The 27,869-nt window shown below is 38.6% G+C and overlaps 1 protein-coding gene across 2 annotated transcripts in view; it reads right to left on the bottom strand.

The window, feature by feature from the left end:
- Window positions 1-27,869, bottom strand: part of LOC137603707 (cGMP-dependent protein kinase 1) — an 87,505-nt gene that overhangs the window by 39,170 nt on the left and 20,466 nt on the right. For both annotated transcript variants that reach the window (XM_068327422.1, XM_068327421.1), the window contains exon 3: window positions 17,572-17,685. In XM_068327422.1, the coding sequence (XP_068183523.1) occupies window positions 17,572-17,685 (114 nt within the window). The remainder of the gene's footprint in view (window positions 1-17,571; window positions 17,686-27,869) is intronic.

The raw sequence follows: 27,869 nt of genomic DNA, 5'->3' as shown, positions 1-27,869 counted from the left end.
ATTTTTTGGCCCAATTTAACAGACTGCTCTTTCTGTCTTGAAACTGCTAGTACATCAAGAGTTTATGTGGAGCAGGCTCTGTGATCACTCTCAGTATATGAGTGTTGGTCAGGCTCAAAATGACCTTTGTGAGAAGAAAGGAGTCTGAATGCACTTTAAAAAAGGTGTCAATGCCCTTATCCAAATTATCACAAAAGACCACTCCCTTGTTGACCTAACCCACCCCTATAAAGACTATATGGTGAGACTGACACCTGTGAGAATACCACATCCTCCGTGGCAACATGATCTGGATCAAGCCATTGGCTTTCTAGAGGCAGGGCAGTTCACCAGCATTCACAACAACACCTGTGCATCTACACCACCTTCGTCATTACACCACTTGTAATGACCCAAGACCGCTTGTTACATCAAGAGCAGCCGCCAGGAGATACCATTACCTCATCCTACTGCTCATATATTAGTTGTTTTCTTGTCAACAATTCAATTGAGACAGTCATTAAAAATGAAAGAACAAAATAAAGGTTGTTATTTTTCACACAAGTAAATTTGCAAATTGATTTCAAATTTTAATATCATAGTCTGCAATAATAGTGTCTCCTAGTCCAGACTTCATCAAAGTCAACTCAACAAAGGACTCTACATCTCTATGTTGAGTCCTGTCAACATTACAAATACAATACAATACAATATTTCTCATGACATATTCCAAGGATCAGCTTGGAGGACAAATGTACCAATAGAAACCAACATGATCAGCATCATAACCCCAACAATGCTTTAACAATGCTGGACTCATGCTATTCTTATTCTCAACACACGTCTACAAACAGATGCTGTACTTGAAGCTATGGGGAGGTCAGTGAGCATTTGATATACGACCACAATAAAAACAGAAGAGCAGTCTGTAGAAATGACACATCTGATGAAGCAGCTTAGAGCACGCAGCATTGTTGTTCATTGAGCACAATACTGTGACTGTGTGACCCATCACCAAGTTACGGTTGACAAGACCACGGATGCTATGCATTTGAATAAAATACCCATAATTCATTAATAACTGATTGTTTCTGTTATCTGTAAAGTAAGAATAAGATCACAGTTTTCACAAACCAGAGATTTCTGATTTATCAAATTTGGTTTATTATACAGGATGGTTAAGAAATTGAGAACCATAACAATCTCTTCTAAGTCACTCTGAGACACACAGTGAATGCCCCTCTACTCCTCTGAGGCTTCCGACATGTCATGTTTTGGAAAGCATTAAGGAAGCAATGCTGTCAGAGCTGTGATGTGGAAGACAAGAGTAATCTCCCTGCCCCCTAAGTCATTAATAAAATCATCCAAGTCTGATTACATCTAGATGAGATCTTTAGAGCGTGTGAAAGCCGGACAGGTCATTTTAACAACACGTCTTAGAACCTAAAAGGGTTTATAAGACATTGGAGGAATTCTTCATCACTTTGCATCTAACTTAGGCACAAAAGATCCCAAGACAATTGAGGAAACACAGATACACAGAGCACATGTTCAGGAGTAGTTCAAATGTGATTTCTAAAATGTATATGCCAAAAAACAGGAACGGTAATTTTACATGATTTGTTTTGAACTGGAGCACTGCACGCCTAGAGTTAGGGAAGCATGTGCTCTTAAGATAGCTTTCATATAGTGAGTCCCAACAGAGACAACTAGCTGGCTTCATTAGAGGCAGTCTCCAGCTGCCAGTTCTGGCAATGCTCACCCCACGTGGGAGACAAGGGGCCGTAGACTTGGAGCAGCAGCTGCTTGAAAAATATTGAGCTGAACCACCAGCAATCCACCCACAATGCTCACCCACATTAAACTGAATACAACACTGATAACTCAACTTTTTTGTTTGAGAGAAAGTTATTAATTGCTATGAGACCAGGCATTTCTATTTAGTAGCAGTGATTGTAAGGATTTGATTTAAAAATCATATTAATCAAACAAATTTCCGAAAGTATCTCTCTACTACATTGGAAATATGTACATTAAGAGTGATGAGCTATGGCTTAGAAATCCTCATCTTTGCATATTCAGTTGAGACAATTTCATCTTGTAACTAAAGAGATGGGAAAATATAAACAATGAAAGTTCTTAAGTAGCTACGGGCAACACTTCCTTCCTGTCATGACTGATGTGTGTACAATACTTCTGTGAGAACATATCAAACTACTTAGAGCTATATTGAACCAAACCAATTCGTCTATCCCCGTCCTCGCTGAGTTCTTAGTGGGGGATAATGACACCTAGATGTCTGGGAGTCATAATATTTAAAAGCATAAATCTTACACTGAGCACAGAAAGGACACTCTCAATATATTACTTTTGAAAACATCCAGTCTTCAGCTGATGGAAAAATATTACTAAACGTGTGCTTTCCGCCGTCTGTCTTAAGACATTCTTGGGATAAAAATAGCATTCACCGCTCATCCCTAACATAAACAAAGCTCACTCCCAACCTGCATCCATCAATTCTCCCTGATCTTGTTAGGAAGTTCATTATAAACAAACACATTTAGAAAACCGGAGTTTGGCCGGTAAGAAATGTGTTTCTCTGTCGTGGAGGGTTCATCTAGAGTTAGCGCGATAGAAGGGTTCACTGATGTTATTCATACCTCAAGAAAAGCAGTAAAAGATGGACTTCATCATACTCTGATAGCACTAACTGTAAGAGGAGGAGAAGCTGCTCAGGATAGGATCACATAAGTATGAGTTAGTGTTTGAACAAAGCAGGAGGTGAAGAGAGGAGAGTTGTCAATAGGAGTTTTTAGACGATAATTTAGTATAAAGACATCTTGACAGCCCGGTGGAGAAATTCTGATGTACGTGTTATACAAAAAAAGAGAAATTCAATCACAAAAGTCACAATTAAGGGGAGATGAGTAGGACTGACATTAATCAGGTGTTAGATCAAAAACAAAAGTGGAATTTATGGAGTTTATAACTGCTAGACAGCAAACGACATAAATGAACAGAAATGGAAGAAAGTTGTTTTCAGAAAAGTTTAGTCATCTCCATCAAGTAAGAGAGTCCAAAAACATCTTCTCTCTTAACTTTTCTTTTCATTACAAGGAACAAATCTTCTTTCCTTCAGAGAAACAATTTCTCCCATATGAGTAAGTACCTGAGCTGATGACATCAGTGGTAAGGACAACCACTACATGAAGGCAGAGTGAGCAAACATCGTAGCCATACACTGCCTGCAGCATATATTTTCATTTATTTTTCATTATAAATGGCTTTCTCATCAGTTTGTGAGATAATTTTAATTGTTTGTTGTCCTCATCATTACAGACAATGAAGCAGAAACAATTTCCACAGAGGAAATCAGTTTAAATAACCAGATAGATTTCAGTGTACTGGCTTTAGAAAATGAAATGGTGGAAATAAAGAGTGTTTGCTATTTATCAGGAAGTTGGCTATTTTTAGGTCCTGGTCCAGGTTGTATCAATGACACATTTCTCTATACTATATAGGTACTGTTAGTCTGTGGTGTACTCAAACTCCACATAAAAATCTTTATTATTTCTCAGGTAATCAGATATAATGCATGCACAACTATGTGTCACACATTGCCACCCATCGTAGGGCAACTGCTCTAAAAACATCCCTATGCTACTAGTATTTCCACTTTTGGCGATAAAAATAGTAACTTGCATTGCTGTTGAATTGCTGACAGCCAAAGTGGATGTTTTGCAACCTGCCCATCCATAAATACCACAGCGAGAGCTTTTTAATTTGAGTTGCCAGAATGTGTTGAATGTTTTGTGTATGATTGATTGAGTAACTGCATGTCAGCCTGTGTGTGAAAATTCATTGTTTTGTGTTTACACCATTTCTTTTTTACAGCAGGGGATATTCTGTTCAGAAGTTTCTTTACCCTATGGAGGTCCTGTATTCAACCCCATTGCTGTGAAATCTTTGGATTACGTGTTTATTGTAGTAGAAGAAAAATAAACCAGTAAATAAACCTGGGATAATAAATATCCTTATCCATTAAAAAAAAACAAGCCTGATAAAATATTATAACATCTGACCTATTACAAAAAGCTCCTTAATATTTATCTAAATTCAATTCTCTCTACCTCAATGGAAGTATTTAAAACAGCGCAGTGCAGCACTTTTTTTTTGTTGCTAGGCAACTACAGAACCACCAGTTCTTTTACATTTTTTTTCTGATATTATTAGCTTAGATATCATGATAGTATCGGTAGCGTGAACTCTTTTTGCTCATGTTAATTGTGTTGTGAAAATCACCTGCTACCATCCACTTTTCTATTTGGAACTAGCAGTAAATCTTTTTAGTCAGTCCTATTTGGCTGGAAATTATACGTCATGGACCAGTGTTCTCAGCTGCGTGAGTCCTTGCGTCTTTGATGCACATTTTTTGACAGGGATGCACAATCATCAAACAACGTGCATACCTGGGACACAAACTTTAATATACTTACAATAAAAAAATCAATGCTACCTTTTTCCGCAATATAATATTGGGAAAAATGCTCTTCCATTAAACAAAAATATTGACAATTTATCCATTTCTCCACTTAAATTTAAAACCCGGAAATTGCCATTGTGTTTTGATCTTGCGCAAGTTTCTCGTCACGAGACTCATCTACTTGATTCAGCCTTATTGAAACCGACGAGGGGCGGCACGGTGGCACAGTGGGTAGCGCTGTCGCCACACAGAAAGGTGGTTCCGGGCTTGCGTCCCACTCTGTGTGGAGTTTGCATGTTCTCCCCGTTTCTGCGTGGGTTCTCCCTGGGTTCTCCAGCTTCCTCCCACCTCCAAAAACATGTGCTTCAGGTTAATTACCCTGTCCCAAATTGACCGTAGGAGTGAGTGCGTGAGTGGATGCATAAATGTTGTTGAAGCGCATCCCAGGGATGCACTACTTTCTTGAGCTAAAATGAACTCTGATGGACTATGGGCTGGTGGACCACACAGGGTTGATCTTTGTATTGAGAAAATAAATGAAATATCACATTTAACTTGGATAAAAAAAAGGTTCCTTCACTTTGATTCCTAAGGCAGGTTTTGCACAGTATGAGACTAACCATTTATTTTTTCATAAATAAATCAACAAATTCTTAAACTCAATCATTCCATTTAATAGCCTAGGGAATGAATCACTGATTTTGACTCTTGACATCAGTGTTCATGCTTCTCTCAAACAGCATCTTCCTATGAAATATTTTGTATTGCCTTGGAACCACATCCTTCAGCTTCATTTCTAATTGTCAACTAAACACAAAAGGAGAAACCAGAAGGATTAAAAAAATACACGAAAAATAAAAAACTTGACAGGAGGACGTACTGTACAATCCTTTACAGAAAGACTGACCCCTGCAAAGACACACAAACTGGATAACTGAGAAACTGATATAAGAAAGAAAAAATTAATAGCAAACATTATCTTTAACTAATCACACAGGAAGAGGGTATTTGGAAAAAAGCTGCTATTAGATGATTTTACAATAAAGACTTTGAATAATGCCTGCTTGATTGAAACAGTCTGATGTGTACTCATAATTTTTCCTATTATTATAATTATAGGGCAGAATGGTGGCACAGTGGGTAGCACTGTTGCCTCACAGCAACAAGGTCATGGGTTCATGGATACTCTAACTTCCTCACACTGCCCTTCCAGCTGCCCGATGTCAGCTGGAATAAACTCCAGCCCAACCCCATGACCTGGATTTAGGTAAGCAGCTGAAGGCAAGAAAGTTACAGATTGTTTTGACTCCCAGAAGATGAATGAATGGTGATGATGATGATGATGATGATGACAGTGGCGATGATGATGATGATGATGAAAATACTATCAAATAGGCATGTTATAATGCCTATTTTAGGCACGTTATAATGCCTTTTTAACATAATTATAACATTATGTTAAAAAGGCATGTAATCACAAAGCAACATGGGGCAAATTTACCTCTGCTGAAGATATGGTGAATGGAAGACAGTGTAAGGACTGAATCAGAAAGACCTACAGCCAATGTTTATGAGTGGCTTATGTGATTTTTCTGTCTTCCTTGACCTGTTTCCTTGAATTTTTTTGTGTTACAGTAAAGTACTAGAACGTATAACGCCTCGGCTATTGAAACACAAGGAATTGAAACAAATACCAGCATTTAGTCAGAGATTGTTTCAATTTTTGGCTGTTTTTACTGCGCATATTTGAATTTCTTTCAAATTATTGTTGTCTTCTTTTCGTGGATCGATTGTGTCCATTTGTATCAGGACAGCCACCACTGTGAGGAGATGACGGGTGCTGGAGGGCTGGGCGCCTTGAGGTGGAGTGGGGACACTGGGAACACACTGTTCCACAGTTGTAGCAACCACTGACCCTTCTGGAACATGCACCCGCGACAGCAAATAGGAAATGTTCTATGAATCAAGTCCTGCTCAGTGCTTTTTGTTTCCTCTCATTTGAAACAAATAAATACAAATGATGTGCTAGAGTCATCCCATGTGTCTTGTATCAACCTCCGCCCCTTCTCTACTCCACTCAGGAGCGATTTCCCAATAAGCACTGCCAGTTTTTCATCAAGAGAGGTGAGATGTTGTGTCCCCATTGCCTCACCTGCAGCACACACTCAGCTTGCGTTGGGCAATTCTTTTATTTTTGCATCCGCATTCATCCACAGTCGTTCTTCTGAGGCAGCAACATTCACTGTGTTCATTTGTTGCCATTCTAAGAGCTTCTTTGTATTTGTAATGGTTACAGTGTGTCCCCAAACAGCATCTATTTTTTTCCCAAATTTACTTCCACATTGGGTTAAGTTTCTTTTCTTTTTTGTGGAATTTCTGTCTTCGTTGGCTTTGACAATTCTAATACATTTAAAGGGCATTAATATTAATAAAGGGTGTTTCACTGACTATTTATAGGCAACTGTGGGAATTTCATGAAGCTCTCACAGGTGCACCAAATTTTGAGTGTTTTGTTCATAGACCATCTTTTGATGTGATTTCTACGTTGACAAGGTCATTGGCTAGTATGCATCTCTTTAGGTGGTTTGCGCAAACAAATTCAAATCAACTTCACATTTTCCTTGGCCGAGGGATGTGACAGACTACACATTGGCCCTGAACCAGCTACAGCTTGCTTTGTGTAATGACTTGCATTATGTCATAAGTAAGAATGTGTTGGCGATAGACTTCCAGAAATAAGAATGTTAACACATAATGGTGTCTGAAGAAGTGTGCATGCTCCTGACTGTCTTATGTTTGCAAAAGCTTAAAGAAATAACAACTGCATGCTTTCCCCCTGTTTCACAATTGCACATTCAGCCCCACCATCTGTGCACTTAATGGTAGCATCACGACTGTGGTGGAAGGAAAAAACATTAGGACATGCTAATCATTTTGTTGGATTAATGACACAACCAATTGTCACGCCTGATGGCCCTTTTTGTTCTCAACAATCTATGTCTATTGGATAACTTATTATTGAGATTATATCATGACGTCTGAACTCATAAATGAAAATGGGTAGAAGATTACAGACTAAGTAGTACTACATTAAAAAGATCATAAAGAGAAACTGCTCTACTGATCCATGCTCCCTACTGATACTGAGGTCCATGAAATAGCTTTTTTTTTTTTTTTTGGTCATAAAATTTCATCTTAACAGACGAGCAATGCAAATGTCCCCTAGATAATGCAAATACAGAATGATGTCCTCAGTTACCTGGCATTCCCCTGAAGAAAGAACCATGTTTGTATTGTCGTAACAAAAGCCTATAAGCATAAATCTAGTCAAAGAATAGCATTTGTTTAAAGCTACAGCTCAAGGGACGTTCCTGACTGACAGTATATTGGTTCTGTATGAGGTTGGTTCTCTCTGGGTGCTTTAACCTTTAACCGTTCAAGCCGTCTGGAGCCCCAGAAGAGCCTTTAGCTGCAGGCTCACACCTGTGCTATAACAGAGAGTCAGGACGATGGCAGCAGCAGGGGCTCTCAATACACACACAGACACACACATATAGAAAAACACACACACACACACACACAGACACACACACACACACACACGCACACACACACACGCACAGTGACTCACGCACACATGCACACACACACACACACACAAACACACACGGCCACATGGGCACTGGGAAAAGCTTGATAGACACAGAAATTCATAAATTCAGATCCAACAAGCCGCTTTGACTACTTAAACATCTGACTGAAATGGTTGCAGCAACCAGTTACCTGCATCTACATTAGCGCTCCTTTACCATTACCATTTTAGCACCATGTTTCTTTCTGCTGTCTCGTAGCGGTGTTACCATGGCAGCTATTGAAACACAGAAGATTCTTCCCCATTATATCCCACGGGAATTGTATCTACCAAAGCCATTGTTTCTGTCTCCTTCTCTCTGTCAGTGTGCTTCCACATTTCTTTTGTTATCCAGTGAAATCCTTTTCCCAGGGCAATGAAGTCCTGACCCTCTGAACACACCAGCACAAGGTAAAGAAAGGGGACTTGTGTTGCCTTACCTCGGACAAGAGCATGGGCAAGTCAGTCATAGTAAATGAAGCAACAAGAACTTCATAGACATGGAAATTTTATAATTAGCCAGCAGAAAAAGACATTTTTGAAGAACATCAGGCTTACAAAGAACACTAGTATCATCCCATAGATGTAATAGAGCTAGGTACCAGACCCAAACATGCCACCTATTCAGTCCCATGAGAAGAGATAACCTGGAAAATGCCTCAAAATGGGTTTCCTGGCATATTTTCATTATTCAAATCAGCTGCTAAATTTAAAGCATGATTTAACAGTTTCTAAATCCTTGATTTAAATCGAATACACAGTAGAAGAAGGAGAAAGCTAAATAGCAAGGCGTAACTAAATAAAACAGCATTAAATGGGATGACCGTCGTCTAACAAATAGTGTTACAGAAATAGCGTTGGCTCATTGCAAATACAGGTAGCTAGAATAAGTCTGTCCCACAGGCAGCAGAGACAACAGCATTCTGTTCTGAAGCATTTCTACAGATGGCTGCATTTATAGTTCATTCTGCTAGAAAACCTGCCAGCTGATTAAAAAGAAACCCTGTAAATGTTCTCCAGGATCAAGAACAAGAGGAGGATTACTGATAAATGCTTCTGCTTGCACAAACTACTTCTTGAATTGTTTCTATACGGGGCTTACATTATATCGCCAGCTAGATAACGCTATCTGCCTTAATGTTAAATGTAGCCATTGGAGCTGCTAACTATTGGTAATTACAATTAATGGAAGGCAAAGTAAACATTTGCTCCAACATATTTCCAACATCAAGCTCAGCTGAAGTAAGAGAAAATGCTCATATTTGCAATGTAAATTGAAAGTTCTCAGACTGGTTTTCAAACAGCAAAGATGTAATGGCTTTTGTAAGCAGTCTGCTTTCAAATCCTTAAACTCATTCGATTTTAATCACATTGAAAACACATTGTGTAAAACCCTTTTGTTTTCTTTACTTGCCAGGCAAATAACAAATACTTGGTATTCTACTCTTGATCCAAACATGCCCATGAGTTAGAAGAGGTGGGGATAAGGAACTGATTTTGTGGAATTGTGCTCCCAGGTCACAGAAAAGCTGACGGCGATCTCACCACTTATTGTCAAGTCATCCATGAAAGCCATTAAAATGACGACAGAATTTATTGTAGGTAGTCTGCACTTCCTGGGACATATGGATGAAATGAGTAAAGAGGAGACAGACAATAAAAACCAAGGGAAATTATAGATGAAGACTTAGAGTGGTGGGAATCGAGTCAATCACCATCAGTCTATCTATGTACTGCAGATAGATAGATAGATAGATAGATAGATAGATAGATAGACAGACAGACAGACAGACAGACAGACAGACAGACAGACAGACAGACAGACAGACAGACAGACAGACAGACAGACAGACAGACAGATAGATAGAAAGAAGAAAGAAAACTACACTGAGAGAGATACAAGTAACTGTATATAATGTGAGAAAACTGAAAAGAAAAAAAATGTTAGTTATATAATTAGTGATTTGTAAAACGCAAAGTGAAAAACGTGGAGATGACAGATAATCACCTCATTTGTCAGGAGTGTTGTGATGCCAATGGGGCAGAGAAAATAGGTAGCTCAATATAACAAGTCATCCGAGGAAGACGCATATCTGCCGACATCCCCTAAAACATTGTACAACAAATTCATCAGTAAGTGACTCTAACACCTACCTGTTCTTTTACTAGCATGCTTATACTTGATTGTATTTGAGCATAATTTAAGACAAATATTTGAATATGTAGACTACTTTAAATGCTCATTCTTAGATGACAAACGCAAATTGAGCCGAAGAGCGAATGATTATAAGAATGGAAATGTGCAATAATAATCTAATCAGCAATGTTTAATCATCAATTATATACAGTGTTAACATTACATTTTTGGTATGGTTCTCAAATGAGTACCAGCAGATATTGCTTGGTGCACATGTGTAACACTACATAAATATCCCACAAGCTGCCATCACTATTTACACTTCACTGTCTTCCCGCTTTCAAACATGGTGGATGATGTAGGCCAACTTCTCTCTTCTTGGTCCACAAGTCAACAACTTGCTGTGGGTCAAAAGTTCTCGTCTTAGACAAGTGGTTGTGCATTTGGCATGAATGGCAAAAGTCTGACAAGTGGGAGCTGTACTTGTTTTGTATCATGTTGAGATGTGAAAATCCCCTCTCACATACAGCACTGCTCAAGGGTAAGGAACAACAAGATGATTTTATTGATGTTGTAACTGTCTGGATCTCTTGTCATCATTATGCTGACCTAGTCACACACAGAGCAGGCTGCCAAACATTTCCCATCTTGGTTTAAATACTTCCATTTTCTTGTGGCATCTCTGTCAACAAACAATCTGGCTTCTTATTTTTGAAATAGATTAGTCTGTATTGTGTTGTCACAACTGTACAGCTCTTGCATTTCTCAAGACCAAGTTGAGGGATCCAACATTTAAAAGTGAACATAAGGTTTCAAGGATTCATATCTGCCCTAAAACCTATAATTAAACCTCTCAATATGTCAATCTTGTCCCTGTCAGCCACAGTATTTGAAACAGTCTCTTTCCTGTCCTTGCCCTGACTTCTTCTTCTTCTCCTGACTATAAAGTATAATTATCACTGGTCCAACAGTACCAATGAGCTCATATTCGCATAAATCAGTTGTTAAATTATCTTGCTAGAATCTGAGAGATGATGTCAAAATATTGCCAGTGTCAAATATTTCAAACAAGAGGTACTGAAGATACTATGTTCTGACATATTTTAGGACACTGCCATCACTTGTAGCCACTTTAATCTGAATGGTAGGTAACAGACTCCATATTTCAAGCTATCTCTTTTTGCCCATGCAGATAATCTACTGCAGCATTATCTCCCATGTTTAACAAAGGCAAAACTTTTCAACAAATATCTTCTTTCAGAGTGATGTTGTTTCCCTTTCAGTGATAAATGCTTAGCAACTTCGCAACTGACTCACATACATTCATTAATCCAAGTAAATCCATCGTGAAACACAGACACCTGTGGCATGCAGAAATGCTTCTCGGATTACATCGTTTTTTATTGTAACTTGCGCACCACTTGTGGTGTATTACTGTAACATTGCTGTCGTCAGCAAAAGCCACCACTTTCTATTTCCAACACCTGTCATGATGTTTAACTTGCTTCCTGGTTCTCTAAGGACTCGGACGAGTAACCTGTCTGTTTCTGCCAAAACAGGATTCACTCATTGTGGACAGGGGGGTTCCTGAGACTAAGCACACAGAGCCTACTCCACACACACACACGAACAGACACTCGCGCACAGGCGTGTACACACACACACGCAGTCAGACACACACACATACACACAGGCACACACAATTACTCTCATTGATGGATGGGAAAAAATGACCGTTTACTCACTCCCAGCGGAAGGAAGGATTTTCATGCAGCCGAGTTATCACTTCATTGCAAGGACAATTCACAGAAGACTCCTGAAAAATGCTGCTGTTAATTTTCTTTCATTTAACTTTCAGCAATTACGATGTGTGTATATGAGCACTGATGCCCAAGTGTCACAAGCAGGATGTGCTGTATGTATGTTCTTCCTGTCTCTGCTATCTATGAGGGCTTTCGTGGGGAAAATGCACACCATGATGTGTCATGAAATAAAAATGGTTAAAAGATCAAGTAAATGGGCCATACACTCATTTAAGTGTGGTTATAAGAATCCATGTCTATCGGTTTATTGTGCATGGTACCATTACCCACTGCCCAACATTCAACATCATTAAAATGGAGGCTATAATCTAAAAAGACAGACTCGGTCATGGTTTGGATAGCAGCCATCCGTAGGAAATGAACATTCTCAAACCCATTAATTATGGGTTTTCATTATTATCTTGAGTCCACATCATCTGAGAATGGTAGGGTGTAAATACCAAATATAGAGGATCAAGAACTCTGAATTTGAGATGAATAGCTGATACAAAACATGTATAGAATGGAAAACATTAATATGCATCTCATACATGTATTCATCAGATATGTCATTAATAATACATGGTAGAATTTGCTTTACAATACATTGCAAATATTATATAAGACCTCTTGATTTTGAGGTTAGATCCTTTTTCGAGTAGCTTTGGTTAACGTTTGCATCACAATACTACAGTTTGGATCCATGAAAGCTATTTCAAGCATTTAATGTTTCTGGTAGTGTTTTGGTGCTCAAATCCCCAAATTTATATTCACAGTCAATTTAATATTGTTGATCTCTTAGCCATGCTTTTTATACTTAGTGTACTTTAAGTGTTAATTTATTGATACTTGATCTATGATCAGCAGCCCAGTTGAGTTTCTGGAATCATGTATGAGACTGTTCCTAAATCACCATTATTCAAATAAAGCAAACAAATTCTTAGTCCTGCTGATTATGTAGTACTGACAATGGCAGCACTTTCCAAAAGTGAACCAAAATATGTTCACACACTCAGACGATACAAATTCTATGTTTGACACAAAATGACAATACTTGTCTGTGTATTGCGTCTGTGAAGGTTCTCAGTCATCCAGGTCATGGTTTTGCAAAGTTGTTTAAATCAATACTGTACATTGGACTTACAGAAAGTTCCTTGAAGATGTTTTACCTCTCATCCAATAGGCTTCTTCAGTTCTGGTTGGTCATGTCTCAGCTAATAATTTAATTTTTTAGTTATTTCTTTATTTGAGTGCTGTATCAATGCTGAATGTGACAGAACACGTGGCTTTCAGAGTAAAAATAATACATACATTTAATAATATGAGCTGAAAATAGTTCCGGAATGACTTACATCGAGTATATTCTTAATATTAAGTATATGGTTGGTTGGTTGATTGGTTGGTTGGTTGGTAGGTAGGTTGGTTGGGGTGCTTTTCAACATCTACCCTTAAATTATGAAAATCATTGCACCAGTTTTCAAAATGTTTGGAGGGACATTATTTATGAGTTTCACATAAATCAATAGGATCTTGGATACAAATAAGGAAGAGGAGTCAGATTGAATATTTTTTTAAAACATAGTAAAATTGAATATTTCCTCCAGATTACACAAAAAACTATACTGAACCTATTTCAAGAAAACATCATGAAGGGATGCAGCAGCTTGGTGGATAGATTTAGGCGAGCCAAGCAGACAGCTGTGGGCTTAATAGACCTTGGGAGAGGTGTGTGCTGTACTGAAAGTCATTGTAGTGTATCAGTGAGAACTGAATATGTCTGAACCCCTAAGAGAACATGTGGTGTATTACAGAATCAATAATAAAAAATACTTACTGAGCTGCACTTCCAGTCAATGCTTCACCAAAACTTTGAAGTTTGCAAATATAATGTTGAATTCCAGTCTTATGTAGACATTTGTATGAAATAGTGAGTCAGGGATATTCATTTTAATTATCTTTTCCTGCTGTTGTCTTGAGGTGCAATGATCCTTACTATTGTCAGCTGTTGCACAGCTTTATGTTTCACAGTGCTGAATTGCATCCTGTTATGCTGTCAAGTCCATGTCTGCATGAAACACTGACATTTTGATGCTATCAAATAATAGTTTTAGCAAGCCACTGTCCTCTCTCTTGTCTCTCCACAAACAGAAAAAATAGCAATTTTGTTTCTCTTCCCCTGAGATGGCTCCCTCATTTTGCTGTCACTGCTGGCCTGTATTTATCACCTATCTCTTTTGTCTCTCACACCCACCCTTTTCATCTACTTCTCATTGGCCGGCATCTCCCATATTGTTGTTATGTGAAAAAGATATGATACAGATTACAGACTTTTGTAAACTGTGATCTTGACAATATATTTTCCCCCGGGCTGCATGGAAAACCCCATCGCATTCACCACGGTTGGCGGAGCCTAACCACAGACATGACCATAACTCCACTCTTGCCTCCCTCTATCCTGAAACTAAACATAACATATCGATTGGTGGAGGTTGCTGGGGGAAACACATAGCCTGTGGGAAAGTGCTACTTGAAATGTTCAAGTCAGGGTAAACTTACTGTACAAGATTAATTTCTCTACAGGGAGGGCAAGCAAGAGCTCACACATAAATGAGCTAAGGGCTGAAAAGAGGGGGCTTATTGGAAAATTAATATCCTTGTCAGTCCCTAAAGGACTTTGCAATCTTGTAAATACAAGAATTCATGCATTTTCAACCAAATTCTCATATTTGGATGTGCTTCCAACTTTTTTCATCCCTGTGATACCTCTGCATATAATTGTGTAACTGGATGAGTGCTCGCATATTTTCCCAGTCAAAATACTTTTCTAGCAAAAAAGGCACAATACACATTTATTTTCAACAGCTTAACATGAGTCAATATTATTACTTTGTTTTAGTGTGCTTCCTTTTTATGTATTCATGTCTTAATCAAACAAAATAAGTCAGTGATTATGCACATTTTAGATATTTTAAAATTAATAACAGATATTTCTATCCCATACTGCCAAACAATTTGTAAAATGTGTTTATCATTATTCTGGAGACAAATAGCCTCCACATAACAATATGATTTGACAAACATCTTGATAATTAAATATGTGATAGGTAATCTGTCTGAGTGAACATTAAATCTGCTTTCACTCTCTGTCATAGCTATTTAAGCCTTTGTTGCCACAACATTAACATCTATGGAAATGTGTGGGCACTAATTAAATGAAAATGTAAATGAAGATATGAACAGGTCAGATTATACTATGTCTGTGTTACTGTACTTTATTCCTAAAACTATGACAGTTTAAACTCATTCTATTACAGACAGAAATTATAAACAGTGCACCCTCGTTCTTTGCGGTTAATGCATTCCAGGAACCACACACGAATAATGACTTTCGCGATAGAACAACAAACTATTTATCTTATTATTTATGGTAATTTAAACTTTTATGAACCCTCCCCATACTGATATTAGGCCACCTTCAATCTGTATTACCTTTTCCCACACTCTCATCGACTGTTAAAAGCCCTTTTGTGTCTCACATAAGTCCAAGACTCATGGAACATAGCGCACTTCCACCAATAGAATGCGCGTCAGCCAATAGAACGCGGGCGCACTGTATTTCTAAAATATGCTTGTTTCATTGCATGTAGTATAAATCTTTAAATAGAAGAAAGAGTGCAAACTCCGTCATCACTTTAACTGCACATGATGACTGTGGTGGCCTTGAACACTGGATATGATTGTAGGCAAACCCTTGTCTTCAAGTCGTCACAAATACAGGCTCTTTATTGTTGCTGCAAGTTTCAGTAGGCGACAAACACCAATGATCTTTCCATTATCACAGTTCGCAATGTCATTATATCACGAGTTACGTTGGCAGATAGAGGGGGGATGGAGATACACTGTTTTATGGAAGAGTTCCTCTGAGTCACTATTAGCAGGTTCATCATGTAAATTCTACTAGGATGTAATTACTGGTACTCAGGCATATGACTCCGGAGACTATGCAATGTGAATTGAAATTACACCGAGGCTATATCCTCCTACAGGGTTCAACACACAGATCAAATTTAATTGGTTGATTGGAACCTGAACCCCACTGTTTGCATGCATTCCATCAGACGGCCATCACCTCTAGCTTTAAGGTCACATTCCTCTGTGCATTCTTGTGTATCATCTCTAGAACTATAGTTATCCACCTTTAGAGGCAGTGCCAATGACCAGCTTTGGCTGTAAACACACTCCAGTTCATGTAGACAATTACATCATTTGTTCCGTGCACAGTCTTTATGGAGGAGTTAAGCACTGACATACACTTCAAATGATCATGAAAGGAAGTACAGGCTGGTGGGCTGGCAGCAGGCAAAAGTGTATACAAAAGAAGAGGACAGACACACTGTCGCCAGTGGGAAGGGGAATATTTTATCCCATAAGAATTGGCTCATCTCCCAGTGGGCACCTGTTACCATAGTAACCAGAGTTGGGAGTTCTGTCAGGTTGGTTTGGTCAGCAGTACAGGTTCAAGGCACATGAAAGTGGCCAGCAAGGGCCATACAACCTCGCTGCTATCATCAATAACTATGTTTCACCATTACTCCAAGTCAGGCCATCTCACCCTTGTCTGCAAGCCCAAGGGACCCTCTGCCCTTCACACAGATATTCATACATGCACCACATATAGATTCTCATCCCATGCAGGGAGAAATCAACCAGCGCTTTGTGTGTCTGTGTGTGTGTGTGTGTGTGTGTGTGTGTGTGTGTGTGTGTGTGTGTGTGTGTGTGTGTGTGTGTGTGTGTGTGTGTGTGTGTGTGTGTGTGCGTTTGTAATTATTTACCAGGTAAAGAGTTGTTCAATACAAATTATAATATGAATTTTAATCAAGTATTCTCGTCCATGTCATCTGGAACAGTTACTCAGATTGTGATTGTTTATTTTAATTTGAGCTACATTTTGACGCACAGGAAACCATTCACCCAGCAGACCTCATCTAAACTCCCCTTTTATCTATCCATTACTCCATCCAAATACAGTACAGCCATTACCCGTTCTCTACCTCACATAAACACATATTTTCTCATCCTGTCACACTCATTTATGATATGACTGGGTCTCAAATGTGTGTAGTACACCATCTGCCATGTCCTCTCTCTCCTATCCTCAATCTACCAGGCTGGTTATTCAAATCACCAGACTGACAGACCACCTTCTCACCCACTGTGCATCCTTCATAGCTGGGGCTTTTGACATGAACGAGTAGCAGCAGTAAACCTTGACATTCAGCTCACTGGGGGGCTCACATAACTGGAGTGTTGTGAAAATATGGAATGGTGAAGGGTACTGTTTCATCACTGCCACTATGTTCCCCATTCATCCAATAACTGTATGATTGTTCTGCCTGTGTCCGAGCAGGACTGATATGCTATTGGTAGACAGACCCCTAATCTTCTCTAGAGGAATATTTCAGTGGGTGCATGTGTGTGTGGACATTCAACAGACTCTTGTAAGCACTGTGGATGTTTCCAGATGTCTGTGAAGACTCACTCTTAACCGTTGCTGTCCTGGTGCAGTTGTAGAGAATAGCCAGCTCTCCAAACACCTTCCCTGGCCCCATGGTGCAAAGCTTCAGGCTTTCCTTCGTCACCTCCACCTTCCCATCTGAAACATGCACAGAAATACAGGTAGGTCATTATGTATAATTCTATTCAAATCCTGCATTCAATTTCATGCCTTATTTTCTGAATGTGCGAGTCTCCTCTTCTGCATTCAGTATTTGCAGCAAACAAGGGTTCTGTGATGAAATGGAGTGGATGATAGGTGTCTGAGGGCTTTGCCTCATTTTGGGGGGCACCCAGGTGGAGAGCTCTTGACTCATTGGGTTGGAAAAAAGGAGATTATTTTTCAATGTGGCGTTTTCAAGGGCTAGTTTTCTCTTATCGGGGGCAAATACATTGCTCTGTCAAATTTAGAATTAACAACGTGAAAAAACATTGTTGATGTTAGAGACTCACAGACATGGTATGCCTTAAATTGAGAACTGTCAAATCAATAAAATGTACAGTACCAGTCAAACATCTGGACATGCATCCCTATTCACATGAATGGGAAACTGTCCAAACTGTGGGCTGTTCAGATCTATTCCCAAAAGAAAACATATTTTTACAAATGAAGAGCTATAATTTAGGATTCTCTAACTGCTTTTGATCTCATCAATGTAAGACACTTCAATTGCAGTGTGTGTTGGCTAAACTAAATGGTCAGTCTGAAGAGTACACTCAGAGAGGCTGAGAGTTCACTCTTCTATCACATGCAAATTCAAGTACACTGTAAGTGTGGATTTATTTCCAAATACTTTAGAATTCTGCCAAAAATATGATTATGAAGATCAAAAGCATTAGCACTGCATGTCAATCATCACTTAAATTCCTCTAAAAATGTTCATTTATACCTTAAATTTATTTTAATAATTTTATTTGTCTTATTATTAGTAAATTTATGTTTATTTTAATCTCTGTCTGCATTATGAATGTACAAAGCCCTGCAGGTGCGTTGGTTTGTTTCATGATTAGTAAGTCAGAATCCAGATCCAAACCAGCACTGTGGCATCTTTCTGCAGGCTTCTGCAGATGTGTAGGTTTGTTTATCTCTGCTGGAGGAGAAAGCTGCAGTGAAACAATCAAAAAAAATAATTTTAGATGTTTCTCCATTTATTTGTTGACTTTACTGTTGATCTCCTCTCAAGTGAAGTAGGCCAATTTTCTACTAACTTCTTCTCACTGAAAGTAGAGAATCATATTCTTCCTTGAACTGCACATCTTTTTCAAAGCAGATAATGAAAATTATAGAAATAGTTTTCTGTAATCCTGGTGACAAACAGACCAGACAGAAAATATAACCTTCATGGTGGAGGTAATTATGCTGCTGCTGAGATACCCAGAACATTTCACAATAATTTTGCCACCAGCGATCTTCCAGAGGAGCACAGGAATAAAAATTCCTCTTCAATCCACTTAATAACATTGCCTTTTTTGTCATTGGCCTTTTTATCTATAGTGATACATTTAAAATGTTTTATGTTTCGTTAACACATGTAATGGTTTGTTTACACCATCACCTAGGTAAAATTGTGTTCTGTTTCATGGAATCTTAGTATGTACATGCCTTTATGTTGTGCCACCACAATCTGAACACCTGTGGATATTTGTTGAAAAAGAAACTCAAGTTAACCAAATACAGGGAATTACTTTTTGTCTGTTGTCCCCATAGCCTGACAAATACATGTACATATTAGATCCATTTCACACCTCTCAGATCTATCACAAGTAACCCAAGGATATGCATCTTTGCATTTGGTGTAGTTTGGTTATGCTCAAAATGAATAAACAATGAATAAACAAGTGGACCATGGTGGGGATAGGAGACATGCTGTCTGGGAAAAAACTCAGGCAAAGAAAAGGAATTCCACATACCACGATCTAAAAACAGAATTGTGGACAATGAAAACAGTTTACTTTGGAAAAGCAGTCTGAGTACCACAGTAAGAAGCTCAGTAATAAATGTGCTGCTGTGGACCAACGGAAGCAGCAAAAGGCATTTCAGCAACCCAGATGAAGTGACAGAGTTCTGATGAGCAGCTTTTGCAAAAGTCCAAGAAGCAGTACCAGAAGCCAAGCAGTTGGTCTATTCTGACCATGCCATTGTGCAATACTGTAGCTTCATCAAAAAGCAAATACATCTGTATTTTTCTCCTTTAACACTTTAAGAGGCCCTTTGCCCTTGCGACTTGATGAGGAGCTGCTGCTGCCACCATGTTTAGATAAGTCTCATCAAGCATGCATGCCTTCTCGGAAATGCTGCATTCCAAAACGACCACAACTTTGACTTAAAGAGAGCAGAAATCCCTCCAAAAAACATTGTGCTCAGGCTACTGATGAAATATGGATAAGTTGAGGGACATGTAAGTCATCCATAGAGGAAACAGTTTGACAGGTTAACTTAAATAGGGACCATAAAATCCATTGCCGAAGCTTCACCAAAAAAGTCAACATGCTTCAGGTCTAATTTTTACTTATTGAAACTCTTGTGCACTTAGTTTTAGCCACGATGCACAATATATTCTCCATTGACTCAAAGCATGACTCCACATGCAGACAGTGTTGAAATCTTGAAGTGTGTCATTATCTTACTGCCTACTTTAGTTTAATTGCCTATTTTTGTCTATGACCTTCCAATGACACTCTCTTTTTTGTTACACTCAATTAAAAAGCTGCTGGAGATCACCCTCCAAAAAAACCATTAGATTGATTATGAAGTCTGAACCTGACAAAGACAATAACTTTACTTTTGAATATTGGCCTCGACATTTTAAACCCTGTTATTGTTAACTTTCACTCCATCTAAACAACACAAAGCTTGTGGCAACCTCTTGCACACCTTGGAATATCTCAGAGGAAAGAGAGAAACTCTTGTTTACAATGGTAACTGTAAAATGTTTCATGTACTTACTATGCTGAAATCACCTTTGTAGTTTTGGTGTGGCATCTCACAGTCTATAAATAAGTCTAGTGGCCTCAAATCACTGCAAAATTTAAGCCTTGAGAAGATCCATTGAGAGTCGATTGAAGACCCCAAACATGTGCCAGAAGAATCATTGAACTGTGAATAGTTTAGATTGAATCTAAAGCCAATGATTTCACAACAGCTTCATAAAGACAGTAAGGAAAAGACTAAAAGACAGCTCTGTGTTTTTTGCTTTGAGTGGACTCTGGAGGTGAAAATCTCTGTTTCAGAGCAAATCACATCTCTCTAGTGAGAAACAGATGCAATATGTGTCTATATCGCTATTTTAAAGGACACAGAACCAAATACCGGGTAGAAATTTGTGTGCTGTAATAATGGCACTGCCTTGTAGATCTCTAAGGACAAAATGAAGCACACATCAGGTAGAAAAACATATTAATATACAATACTGTGGATAGCCATGTAAATATTTCCTGACAAAACTGAGCAGATTTACGAACAACTCATTGACTTCAGGCTGTGAAGGATTTGCTGGAGAATCATGTAATCCAGTTATGCAATTACTGGAACTCTACAGATGGTCCTTTTACAAGAACATGGTTATTCAGAAGTTCACATGAATCCGTTCACACAAGCCAACACATGGTCTAGCTCATTCTTCACTTTTGTCTATTAATGAGAGCAGACCAGGAGCTACAAATTCTTTTGAAATCCACCCTCATATGTAACTGCTATTCAACTCAAATAACAATACAACAAAGAAACAGATGCACATTCATTACAATGTTGATTTGATATCAAAGTAATGTTTATTTAAATCTCAGCAAAAAATTTTTTGCTGTCTTCTCAAAAAGGAAATATAAAAACAGACAAATTCAAAATGTATAAAATGATGCTAGTGTAACGCAAAGTGAGTTTTCGCTGTCATTATGTCACAGCATGTTTACTTCACCTGAGGTGTTCTTGCAATGCTAATGGATGATCATTTAAATGCATGCAGTAATGTGCTCCATGTAGAAGAGCATCACCACACAACTCAAACCAGACTTCCCTCGGGCTCAACATCAGATTCTGGCTGTGTTACAAATCATAACACTCCTGTCTTTTGGTTTGACTTATCTCACCCTGGTGCTGAAGACTTCATAGATAAGAAAAAGAACATTAAACATTTCTCTAAGATAATCTGACTCAGATAAAGCAATGAAATATCCATCCAATTAATGCCAAACCTTCTGAATTTTCTGCTCTTAGTTCCCCCACAGTTATAACAACTGTACATCATAACTACAGATTGTGATTGTGGTGTTAAATAATATACTGTGACGGCAATTCATGCTAAAATATGTCAATTCCTGCCTTTCTGTGGCTTTAAACCAGCATCTGTAGATGCAGCAGGTTTTCAGCAGGTCGTGCATAATAGTCAACCGGAAAGACAAATAAAATGTACACACACATGCGTATGCACAACCACTGAGGCAGGAGGGGCTTCCCTCCTGCCTTTGCTTCTACCAGTATAACAAGCTAAGGATGCAGCATAAAAAGAGCAATGCAAGTTTAATGAGAGAGAAAGGTTTCCTTCATGGTTTTCCGATCACCTCGCTGTTGTCATTAAAAATGTGATTCTCTCTGTACCTGTTGTTCTTTCAGGCTGCTGTTATGACACCCTCCACTGTCTATCACTGTCCAGATTTCACAAATCTTATCTATTTTCTTATCTACAACATTTAATCAGCTTCTTCAGACTCACTGGTCTCAAAAGTATCATCAGCCACCACCGCCAGTGTCTAGACTCCAAGGACGGGATATTCTATATAACTTTCTGCTGCTCAGTGCAGATGACCTTCAATCATAGTCTCCCTGAAATGTCTAAGCCCCGACGGTTTTGTGACACCCCAATTATCATGCATCATCTGCTGCAATAAACAATTATCTCTCTCTGCTTTACTGTTTGCATAGAGTACAACCAAACCTCTAATGTCCTTGTAATGTCTCACCACTTCGCAATGAACAATTTTGAGTCTCCATAAAGTGTTGAAGTGCAGTGGGTCATCACATTGTGAGCAGTGGCCATCGATTCCAACTTAATGATGACACACTATATGTTCAGTCTCTATATGTCATCTCAGTTTGTAATTTGGGTTTAAAATCGTAATTTGGGTTTAAAATTGTGTTTGTGGAGGTTTTTAAACAGATTAAAAAAAACACTGACTTTAACTTTAATTGTCTCTCAAGCAATGTTGCCTCTAATTTTTCATGTGTCTGGACAAACACACAAGCTTCCTGGCTTGGTGAGTGGATGTGTCGCTGCCTGTTCGTTTCCAGTCGTTAACTAGCTAACCTGCGTACAGCAGGGCGCACATGCAGGACCGTCAATGCTCTGATTGGCTGCGTAGCGTAGTTGAACGTTATCGTATCATTGGCATCATTGGCTGGACACCTGTCACTCACTGACTTAGAATGCAAAATGGTACAGAAAACAATAATATTGGTCTAATTAATTAGATTACATTATATCAATATTAAATATTACTGTATTTAATACTGTGACACAATATGTTTAAATCTAATTTTATGTGCAGCATAGAATTTCTTGTGCGCTGAGACTGTGCAAGCAGTGCGCAATTGCGGAGGCGCGCATCTTAGAGGGAACACTGGTCTCAAGCACACAGTGTGACTTATGATCCTCCACTACCCTAAAAATAAAGTTGAAGACAAAGACGTCTGTTGACCTCGTCATGGAGCCTTTGCACTGAAGTCATTACACTGCTTCTATAAACAATGTTGATTCTGGGGTCAGGCGGGGGATACTCTTTAATTCTTCTAGTTTTTCTCTTTCAAGCAGCAAAATTTTGACTTAAAAAAACAGGATGTAGAGGAGTTGAAATCCCTCGGACGATAGCATATATGTCTTCCATTGCCCAATCGTAACCAAATCCATTACAGCAATGGAAAAAGACTGAAATTAGAACAGCAGAACATTGTTTCCCTCTGATCCCACAGGCCAAAAAGTGTGGTCATTACAACTAAATGTTTTAGGTAGGATAACACTAGAGTTGACATTACTGGCTTAAGGTCAGAAATAATGCGCCTGTGAAAAAATAGTAACGTTTCATCTGACAGTTTGAATGTGTTTGTGGTGGAAAGGCCAAGAAACAAATGAGACTAAGCGTGGGATCCATTCAATAGGGCTGATATGTATTCAGAAAACTCTAGAGTTGAGAAGTCACCCTTTGCTCTTTATTTCTCACCACAATGTGGTTTGAAAAAATTCCCATTGCACTTCATTTGAAATTTGAAAAAGCTAGGTCTAAAATGATAGTGTTTCATGACTCCTAGTGTTATAGAAAACTCCCCATAGGCCTTCCACTATATGGCCATAGTAGACCACTAGCTGGCCATAGTAGATGAGACAATGACAGGTGCAAGGCACATGTGAAGTATATCACTATGCACAGGCTACCATTGATTTATTACCACAGGGGATACTAATGATTCAAGGATGGAGAGAAAATACCAGGCAATGTTCACATGTAGTGTTGTATTGTAAAGAGAAAGCTTATATATGGTATGACACAAATAAAATATGGTCTATACACCTATCAGTGGAAAGTGATAGTATGTTTAACATTTACGGGTCATGGCGGTAGGCCAGGGGTGGTTGCTTCCCACTGGCCATTGGGTGTAAAAAGGGGTGCACAAAGGGATCTGATCAGTTTACTCCGGAGTATACAGAACTTAGGGTGTTTATGACCAGTTTGTTGTGGAATACACAACTTTTGACTGAGAATACTTCTGTCTTCTTTTTTGACTCAAGAACATCTGGAACAGCCTATTGGATTAATTAACAAAACTTGTTGGAATAGTTATACAGCCCTGTGGATTTATTATAATATACTTAGTGGGTTATTTACATTTTATCATTGGATTACTTGCATTTTATTGGTGGAATTAAAATTATTTTTATTAATTGAATTTATCAGAATAAGGACTTTTGGGAATAATTTTTCATCAACACTAGCAGCAATTTCTGCTTTTTCAAAGAGTTCAATGTGACCTCAATAAAAACATTTTTTGGCAGAACAAATATTCATCGGTGCTCTGTTCTCAAAAATGAGACACATGAATCAACACAGAGTGCAGACATCAGAAAATGAAAAATTAAGTAAATAGATCTAAAGATGTATGCAACCCTCTATTTCATATTCAGTGAAAAAGATTTCCAGGAGGGCTGGAAGCAGAAATACTTCTGATTGTGTTTGTCTATCGGCAGGCCTTCTTAAATTAAACAAAATTGTGGAAAAAAATGTAGTGCCTTCCTATTCAGGAACAGTGATCAATAATGAGAGCTACTTTTGTTGTAGCATTCAAAAATGACTAAACTATTATTTTTCTCTCCAGCTAAAGCCAAAGAGAGAGGCAGACAGAAGAGAACTAATGGCACCTCTACATTATTAATTGAGGTAGAAAGGTGAGGAGAACATGTATGTTATATTCAGGTGTAGAGAAAAATGTGCTTGTGTGTCATGGAATCGCTGTCTGTATCAAGCTGCAAGGATACAAGGAGCAGGATGATGTGCAGGTATCACTACAGTACTCAAATATGGTGGCGCACGGTTGTTTGTTTCTACGAATGTAGATATCAGTTTACTAGTCCTAATTTCATCCTGTTTTTGATCATGAATTCCAGCGACGGAGTCAACCATTACCAACAGTGTACAAAATAATCTGTCTCTGTAACACCATACCATTCAAATACAATGTTAACTTAAAGAAAGTTACACTCATCCACCCCAAAGCATTTTCAATAATTACTAAACATTGCACTCTTTATGAAAGGAGGATTTACCACAGGACTGCTGATTCATACTGTCCTAATTGTAGCTGGATGTACCCAATAAACTGGCAACTGACATAACAATTATACATTATTTTAAACCAATGGGGGTTTTTTAGACAGCATCATCCTGTGAATGTAAAGACCATGTAATGTTTGAACTGAAACCTTCATCCACATCCACAGAACAGCATGCCTGCATCACTTCCAAATGATACGCTTGTTGACTTCTATAAGCTCCCTGTATATATCTCCTGGAAGAGTCTGTGTGACCATCTGCAGGTTCAGGAATATTATCTTCTGAAAGTGGAGGAGGAGAAGTTCACAATCATTTTGTGTGTGTGTATCTTTTCAAGGAACCAAAATGATGCCAATCATTTTAAATTGACCAGAGCAGACACTTAAGTAAAGCACTGCTCCGCAGGTTGGATCTGAGTGCATGACAAACAGCCTTCCTTCACCTGTTTATGTTACTCCTTCACCCGTGCCATTTGTGTAACAGGAACAGAAAAAGGGAGGAGAGGAAGCAAAGAAGGCAGGAGAACTGCTCCAAGGAGTGAAAAAGAAAGGAGGTGAACAGTTGGTAGTACTGTAGAAACACAGGAACAGAGGGTGAGACAACTGAGGAAGGACACCGGATGCTACAGGTGAAGACTGCTTAACATCATGTATAATTTCCAATGAGAGCACTTCACATCCTTCTCAGCTCAACTGAGGCACTCACACAGAGGATGCCCTGTCATCAGTGGAGAAGTAACACTATTTTTGTACAAGGGCTATGTGACACCAAAGGGAATAAACAGCATGTTGGTCCTATAAAGAGGACAGCTGGTTTCATCCTATTTACATCATTTTACCTCGGAGACATACAATCAGCAGCAACATACTGTAGTGTCTTGAATCTACTTTTAAAGCCTCTGAGCTTCAAGCTGAAGGTTACTCTCAGTCTGTGGAAGTAATAGGAGAGACAACAGTTAAAATCCCTTGCCTGGAGCCAGTCTCCAATCTGTTTTTTCAATAAGACATTATAATTGGCCTGATTTTATCCTTGCTGTTCTCCTGGTCATCAAACTCAGATTGTTGCTCATGTGTTGACAATCTGATTGATAGCCTAAGCAGGGTGCACTGAAAACGATCATTTTGTATTCACCGACCAAATCACAGGGTTCTAATTAGCTGCTAGCATCCATGCCATGTGCACATAATGTAGCTTTTCTTTTATGCAAACCAGATTTAATTAGGCAGCTTCAAATTCAGAGTACAGATTACTATGGCATCTGAACAACAGCACCAAACCTTTCTTATTTCTAGAGCCTACTCTCATTTCAGCAGCCTGCCATTATCACCACAGGCATGAAATGGCATTAACAGGCAAATTAAGATTCAGTGTCTTTTAAAAATACATATAAACAAAGACTTGAGTCACACTAGTGGCTCCATGAGTCACGTTGGGCACCCTGTGAGCTAATATGTTAATCTTTAGTGGGTCACAATCAAAAATGTTTTCTAAATGACTCTGAATTCAAAGCAAAACTGAAGCTGATAGGAGTGGCAATGTTTTATTTTCAATGACTATTGATATTTGGACATAAAATAAAGTCATGACTATCAACATTTTTGACCTTATGTTGTTTTTACATAATAGTTAATAGAGTTTACGCATGATCAGCTATACCGGATTTCACATCAATCCATCCCGACCTCTGTGGTACATCAACCAACAGGCTGAAATAGTGGCGTTCTCTACAGTCAATGAAAATGCTCTATTTCAATTTTCCTTGCATACTGACTACAAGATTACACAGCACGTGATGAGAATCATAATATTCATAATCATTCCAACATGACAATAAATGTTTTAATAAATACTGCTTCCAAAACTATTTTATAATAGACGATGGATGGATGGATGGATGGATGGATGGATGGATGGATGGATGGATGGATGGATAGATGGATGGATGGATGGATGGATGGATAGATTAAATAGTTAGATTAGATACAGATAGATAGATAGATAGATAGATAGATAGATAGATAGATAGATAGATAGATAGATAGATAGATAGATAGATAGATAGATAGATAGATAGATAGATAGATAGATAGATAGATAGATAGATAGATAGAAGGACGGACGGACGGACGGACAGACAGACAGATAGATAGCGAGGGGTTGGTTAGGGTTGGAAAGTGTTTGAAGATTGTTCTGAGATCTCAGCTGCTCCTTTTCTGGACAGAGACCTCTGATGTTACACTTGGAGCTATGTTAATGATCTTGTCACCACGGGAACAGCTGCTATTGGTTTTCTACTCTTAATGTATGCAGTCCCAGGTTGAATCTCAAACACAGCTATTATAGGCTCTCTTCTGATATTTTGGGTCTGTCTTCAGCAGAAATTTTGTCATGCCATGATCAGGATCCTGTACAAACACACAGACACATACACACACAAGTGTGTGTGGGCCCTAGACAGGCACCAATCTG

This window comes from Antennarius striatus, chromosome 11 (assembly GCF_040054535.1).
Source record: "Antennarius striatus isolate MH-2024 chromosome 11, ASM4005453v1, whole genome shotgun sequence".
Classification (NCBI taxonomy): domain Eukaryota; kingdom Metazoa; phylum Chordata; class Actinopteri; order Lophiiformes; family Antennariidae; genus Antennarius; species Antennarius striatus.
This window is presented reverse-complemented; position numbering and strand designations above follow the sequence as displayed.